This window comes from Mangifera indica, chromosome 12, assembly GCF_011075055.1.
Source record: "Mangifera indica cultivar Alphonso chromosome 12, CATAS_Mindica_2.1, whole genome shotgun sequence".
NCBI lineage: Eukaryota > Viridiplantae > Streptophyta > Magnoliopsida > Sapindales > Anacardiaceae > Mangifera > Mangifera indica.
Window position 1 is genome coordinate 7,656,463 of NC_058148.1, and position 7,559 is coordinate 7,664,021.

Consider the following 7,559-nt stretch of genomic DNA (forward strand, 5'->3'; position numbering starts at 1 on the left):
TTTTATTAAGTTGAGCTCGACTTAATAAAAATAGAGTTCGAGCTCGTTATGTTTAAGCTCGAACTCTGCTCATTTAGAATTTGAGTATTCGTTATTAAAATGACATCGTTTTAATACATATTAATCAAAACGACGTCGTTTTATATCAAAAATTTTAATTTAAAAACTTTGACAAGCAAGCTCAAGCTCAAAAATATTGGCTTGAGTTGGCTCGTTTCGAGCTTATTCAAGCCGAGCTTAAACTCGAATGGATTCGGTTTGAATCCAATCCTAATTAGAGGCAAGATCTAAATGGGTTTCAAACCCATAATAGGTTAAGATGAGAATTTTAATATATAAATATATTATTCATATGTCTTATTGGTATTCATTTTTAAAGAAATGTTTTACTTATAGGTTTGTGTTTATTATCTCGTTGACATGAAGAATAAGTTATAACGTCTTCTTTAATGAATATGTGTAGTTTAGTTTTATTTATGGGTTTCTAATTATTATCTCATAGATTGAGTGTTATTTTTTTATTCGAAAAACTTAATCACATTATAACATATTGTTTATATATTCAATTAAGTCTAAAAAATATATACATATAGTTTTATATTATATATATAATTGTGAAAGCAATTTGAATTAATGAATGTGTGAGGTATAACAACCCTAATTAGACTACGTCTCATTAAAAAAGAGACATGTTAAAGAGTAATAATTATAAAGCATAAAAAATGGATAAATCATTTATATAATGGCCAAAAAGACTTATTCCCACCCAAAGTTTATTGAAACTCCAAGCTCATACTAATCAATTTTGAAAAACTTAAACTCTAGAGTAAAATCCTCATTTAACAAATAATATATTAAAAATTATAAAACTTTATCTTATTTCTTTCATTGATTTAAAAAACTAATAATTTCTAATTAAGATTAAATTTTGAAAAGTTTTATTTTCCCCTATTACGTTTCAATATTTCTGACAAAATTCCTCCATGTTTTCTCCATCCAACGACTAGACTCCCTCTTCTCCATATCTCCCCTTCTCAAGTGGTATTTATGGTGTTTCAATTATGATTTACCAATGGAAAAAGGAGTGAGAGATCTAGGTAAAACACTCATTATAGCACTTGAAGCTCGTTTTTTGTCAACAACCCTTGTTTTTGCATGGAGGATCATCACGATTTTTGGGATTTTTTTGGTCGATCCAATTTGCTCATAGTGTTGACAATTAAAGCTTCTTCATTGGCCTTAGATGAATGGAGTAATCATTAGAGTTTCTTGAATTTTTTCATCAGCTAAAAAGGAGGGGAGAAGTCACCAACATTGTTTGTGAAAATGTTGGAAATAAGGGTGCAAGTGTAATGTTTCTAAACTTTAGCGGCTGCTAAAGATAAAATTTTGAATAATTTAAAACCCTAGAACAAGGGTAAAATAATAATTTCTAATTAAATTAATATATTTGAATAATAAGTGAATATTTGAGTTTTTAAAAGTTAATAGGATATGTTTGGGTTTTCAATAAGGCGTTGGTAGGAAGAAGTCTTTGGGTCTTATATAATATATAGACACCAAATATATATAGATATATAAAAAATCATTAATTTATTATCCATTCAAATATGTCAATCTCATTCGGATGTTTAAAAATATTTGGTACTCAGTGAATTCCATAAATTCAAAATTCAGATAAAATATTATTTTATCTTTAATTTAAAATTATTCAATTATACGATAAGATATTTAAAAAGAACTTCGGAACCTTTTCTTTCAAACTAAAATTCCTTTTACCTCAAATTCCATGTATACTAAATAACATAAAAAAACAAAAAAAACCAATCCCACAAAGAAAACTATATAAAATTAAGATATAACTAAACCGTCAAGCCTAAAATTTAGAACTTTATTCGCTACGTATGATTCTAAATTTTGATCAAGTGTAAAAAAACTAAATTAAAATATAATAATAAAACTAAAAACAAACCCAGATCCTTTTTATGTACAGTATTTTTAATTAATTAATTAATCGACTCATCTCATCTCATCTCTTCTCCTACAATTTATCAGCAATTCTTCCCAAAGCATCTGCAAGTTTATTCAGTACTCCAACTAAGTTATCTGCATTTTCTTTTCTCTGCTCCCTCTCCAGCTCAAAATTATTGTTCTGGGCTTCCAGTTGTGCCGTCAGCATTTTACAGTTCTTTTCCAGTACATCGATCAACTGGCATTGCAGATTGCTCATTTCCTCGTCCCCGTCCACCGAAAATCGCTTCCTCTTTCGCCCTTCTTGAGAAGTTGAACCTATCTCAGGATTTCCAGATGCCGGTTGTTTCTCATTTGTAGCACCTGTAGATTGTTGAATAACTGATGTAGGATGTGATTTTTAAGGAATTTCTAGATTCTTTATGTCAAGATAAAGAAATTGTATATTTATACAGTTTATAGTCGAGTTCAGTGAACAACCCTAAAAACTAAGGATGGTGAAGGGATAATCGACATAAATAAAATAAAAACTTATCATTACTAAGCAAAAAATGCTAATCATACGTAACAATGAAATCGTTATTTAAATTCTCATATGAGATTCACATATATTCATCGGTTTAACAAAAACATCAAACAACTAGAGATTCTTTTATTTCGAATCTCAACCTAAATTAAATTCAAAATCATATTATTGTGACACTCATAAAATGATTCTAATTGATTATGATCACTCATACTATATCAAGATCAGAACAAAGTCTTGAAATCAAACTACAAATCATGCTGTCTCGTTAGAAAATCCGAAACCACTTCACAAGATTTTTTGTATCTCTTGATATTAGTTACAAATCAAACCAACCCATTTCAACTTTGCAAATAATACATGCATGCTTACAATTTATTCATGAACACTCTTGGAAGGAAAAAAAAAAATTACCTTGACCTTGAGAGCCTTGCAAAATATTAGGATGGTAATGTTTATCTGCAAATCACAAGGGTGGACAAAGAGAAAAAAAACACATAATTTATATTGTTATTTACTTCCTTAAAACAAATTATTTATTTTTAAACATGAAAAGGACAGAATTAGTCATCCTATATAGGGGATAACTCTAATTTTCGCAAAAATAATAATTATTTTTAAATTAAGTATAAAATAATATATAATTATATAATAATATATTATTTATATATTTAATTTTGTATTAAAAAATATATATAATATTATTTTTTGTATAAAACCCTTGGATCAAATTTTTTTTACCAATTAAACGAAATAATTAATATCGATAACAGAATGATTTTCTCTTGTTTTTTGGTTGAAAAATATATAAAAGGGTGTATAAAGGGTATTTACAAATTTTAGGAATTAAAAAAATTATTTTTTTATTAATTCCAAAATAAAAAATACCATATTCATAAAAATTCCCACAACAAAAAAACAATTGATAATTTTCTTAAAACAAAAGCCAAAAGCGCCAAAAACTATTATAATTTATTTATTTTTTTGCCATATCTTATTAAAAAATCCTACAATAACTCTAGAATGCATGACGTCATCTTTGAAAAGCATACCAACCATATAAGTTCCTATTATTAAAAAAAATAATTATTTTCAGAATATAAAAAACAATTCGAAAACTCAAAGTCCACTTGTCCAATCCCGAACAATCCAATCCAATTACCTGAAATTGGCATCGTCGCCGATATGGGTTTCACCTCCTTTGCCGTTGTCTCCGTCCCTGTCGCTGCCACCTTCACAGGACTAGCTCCGATTTCCTCTTGCTCAAAATCCGAAAAAATTCCATCCTCTGGCGCCGCGGTCCTCCCGCTATCGAAAACTGCTTCGGTATCCTCCGCTGACTCCTCTGTCGGAGCCAGAGCCAAGGCTAATCTCCCACCCACTGCCGCCGTCGGAGACGCCGTTTCCTCCGCCGTGGCAGCCGAAGGATTAGTGGTCACACCGTCGAGGATATCGTAAACCTCTCTATCGAAAAACCCCGGCAACTTCCTCTCTCTTCTCAAGTCGTTTCTCATGATCCAAAACGACTCCGTTCCATCCTTCGCTTGTTGTGTCTCCCACTCCTTGATCTTCTTAAAATCGCCGGCCAAATTGCTCCACCGCTTACGGCACTGAACCGGCCCCCGGTTCACCCCGTGCCGCTTACAATAAGACGAAACCGAAGCCCACTTTGGCTCAACTTGGCCCGAACCGAACGCCACACCCGCCGCCCGGCCTCGTCGAACCCTATTCTCGGCAACCCTTTTTCCCTGTATAAGAACTAGAATTTCCTGGCGCGTCCATCGCGGGAGTCTAGGCGCTTTTAAGCCGTCCTCTCCGCCGTCGTTGGAGGGCGGCCGATGTGCAACGCCGTTATTGACGCCATCAGTTTCGCCGTTAACGGAGGTCGGTGCTAGGCTGAGTTGTTCCAAAGCCATTCAAAGAAACAAAACGCAGTAAGGAGTGATGCGGTTTACGAATGACACGTGTCTTTAAAACGTGAATTGAAGTAACGGCGTTTTTAAGGATAAGCCGTTACGCCGTTTAAAGAAGAGAGTCATCTCATGGTTTCTCCGTCCGTAATAGAGATAAGAAAGAGAGAGATAAAGAAAGAGAAAGATAGAATTTGAGAGAAAAAAATAAAAGGGGAGAAGTTTTGAGGGTAGACTATTAGGCTATTGACCTTAATACCTAATTAAGTTCTTAATTAAGCATTTGTTTAATTATAAACAAATCCAAGGGGCAAATTTGGAATCCAAAGAATTTAATGAAAAAAATATATAATATTTAATATGACATTAATGGAAATTTCGATATGGGTGTGATTTAGGGTGAGCATAAAAGGAAGTTGAATTGATGGGAAATTTTGCTATAATGCAATACAAGTCAAAATCAAGAAATTGCTCTTGAAATGGGATTTGTTTGTATCCTATAAGCTAAGGTTGCTTTATGAAATTGGGATAATCTTAAAAGGGCACCCCTCTTCATCTCTCACAAAGTAAAATAATAAAGTTGGTATTTTTCCTCCATGTCTCTTCAAAGAGTCGTTTTCTTTGGTGTAGAATATGGCACCAGACGCGGTTTTTGGGCCACCATTTTACTTGCCCACTATCCTTTTCATTTTTTCTAGTGTTACTTGGTTTTCTTTCTTCTTCAATATGCTTTCTCTTTTCTGTTCTTTTAAACATACCCAATCACAGAGTTATCACCCATGTATAACTATCGTTCATAATACATATTAGTCTTAGAGAACAAGGTTTTAAGAACCGGACTTCACTATGAATCATTTTGAGGTTTCATTCTGATTAAACTAATCAAATCGTTTTGATTGTCAGTTTAATGATATTTTTAATTTTGTGTAAGAATTTGAAAAAATTTAATGTGACTATATGTTAAAATACTGTTACAAATTATTACATCAATTTTTATATAAATAATTTTATTAATGTACTTAACCATGCAAGATAAATAACAAATATTATTAATATAGATTCGATATAAAAAATTAGTGTTTTTTTTTTTCAATAGTTTATATTGACATGATATGATGTTTTATTGAATTTTACGATGTATTTATTCTGTTGAAAACTTTTTATGAATGAAATTTATAAAATGGTCCATAAAAAAACACCTTTGATAAGGGTATTCTATCTTACCCTACCACTTAGGAAAAATTCTCTTGTTAATCACTCTTTCTCAAATGAATCATTAATCCTAATCCTCACTTAATGACTAATGTTAATGGATGGCCCCCTCCATTAAAGTCACTTTTTTGTTTTTTTTGAATTTGGACAAATATTGAAAGAGGGTGCCACTACCCAATCCTTTTTCTTTGTAAGTAATATATCACCATCCCTAAATCAATTGCCCTTATTATTGTTATTATTATTTGGTTTAAATAGTGTAATAAAATTTAAATTAGTTGAATAAAAAAGATAAACTATTTTATATTTTAATCATAAATAGAAGCTTACAATGATGGATTTGGAAGCACATGTCTCGCAAGGGCTTTTGATTTAGGGGTTAGTGTGGTGTCATAATCTCTGCTGAAATCTAGTGGGTCCTCCTCCTTGCCATTGAGGCCCTATTTCCTCGACCAAATTTTTTAAATCTCGGGCAGTTGTTAGAGATAAGAAATATTTTATTATTAAAATGAAAAAATTATTTTAATGATTATTAGATATAAATTATTATTAATTTAATAAAATTTAAAAAAAAATTATAAATATAAATAATTATTGTGTTTGGTTATTAATAATAAAAGAATATAGTATATTATTTTATTTAAATATTTATAGGTTTAATTAATTTAAAATATTTTTATGTTATTTATTATATTAATTAAAAATGAGATTATTTTTATTTTAAAAAATTAATAAATAAATGTACAATTATAATAAAATCAATATTATTTTGATAATCTTTTAATACCTAAAGTGAAAATAATAATTAGATTATCTCTTATATTATAATAAAATCAATTTTCCCTTTTGACTATAGATAAATATATGAACTAAATTGAACTTTAAGTATCTATTGATTTGAATTTAATTTAAATAGAAAATAGTTTGATTCGAGTTTATTGACTTTAAATTAAAAATGATTCAAGTTTGACTCAAAATAAAAAATAATTTAACTCAATTTAATTCGAGTTTAGCTTAAATTCATAACTTATATCAATAATTCAAATTTATGTCTCAATTTACCTCAAATTTATGGTTTAATTTGATGGTCAAAACAACGTTATTTTATTCAAGTAATAGACAAACCTATGCTTGCATGACATGTTTGATGCAATCAAAAATTCTAGAGGCATGTTCGGGGACATACACGAGCTCGTCCATTTGTGTGTATAGTTTCCATATCAATAATGTATGGTTGTGCATGGTCTATAAATATGTATTTTTTATTTTTTGTCAAATTAATAAACTAAGTCATATATTAGATAAGTTAATAATTTTTTCTTTAGTTTTTGTTACTATCAAAATTTCTAAGGGTTCAACACAATGTAATAAAAATAGAAGTTATTTACCATTTCAACTTTAAGCACAAAATGATATGAAAATAAAAAATTAGATTTTAGTCGAATATTTTTTACATGAATTTTAATTTGTCAACCTTTTTATAACACGGGCATGATGTATTATCATAAAGTTAAAACTCTATATATAGCTGAAATTGAGGAAATCAAAGAAAGTCACTTTACAAAATTATTTTATATATATAACAATTATTATAAATTATTGCCTTGTGTCTTACAAGCTTTTCTGATTTGTTATAAAAAAAAATGAATAATACTATTTATATGTATTTTTAAGTATATAATTATATGTATAAATGATATATTATTATATAATTAAGTATTATTTTATTTTTAATATAAAATTATTTAATTATATGATAATATTTTATTTATATATTTAATTATGTAATTAAAAAATATATAATTTTATTATAAAAAAATGTTTGCAATGCAGCGTCAACGTTGGTCTTATATTTCATATTCGGGGCATGGGCTGCTTGTAAATTGAAAACTAAGTTGTTTGACAATTTCAATAAAGGTGGAAATGGAACATTTAAAACA

General features: G+C 29.0%; 1 protein-coding gene across 3 annotated transcripts; it reads right to left on the bottom strand.

Moving 5' to 3' along the window:
* Positions 1-1,863: 1,863 nt before the first annotated feature.
* Positions 1,864-4,672, bottom strand: LOC123193500 (trihelix transcription factor ASR3-like). Of its 3 annotated transcripts, none has more exons than XM_044606521.1 (3): positions 3,660-4,672; positions 2,912-2,956; positions 1,864-2,352 (listed from the first exon to the last, which is right to left on the bottom strand). In XM_044606521.1, exons 1-3 carry the CDS (start codon positions 4,411-4,413, stop codon positions 2,042-2,044), a joined length of 1,110 nt encoding a protein of 369 aa, XP_044462456.1. In that variant the 5' UTR covers positions 4,414-4,672; the 3' UTR covers positions 1,864-2,041. The 3 variants fall into 3 exon arrangements, with proteins under 3 accessions (XP_044462456.1, XP_044462457.1, XP_044462458.1); XM_044606522.1 differs by having other exon boundaries at positions 1,864-2,334; positions 3,660-4,669; XM_044606523.1 differs by lacking the exon at positions 2,912-2,956 and having other exon boundaries at positions 1,864-2,334; positions 3,660-4,671.
* Positions 4,673-7,559: the final 2,887 nt, after the last annotated feature.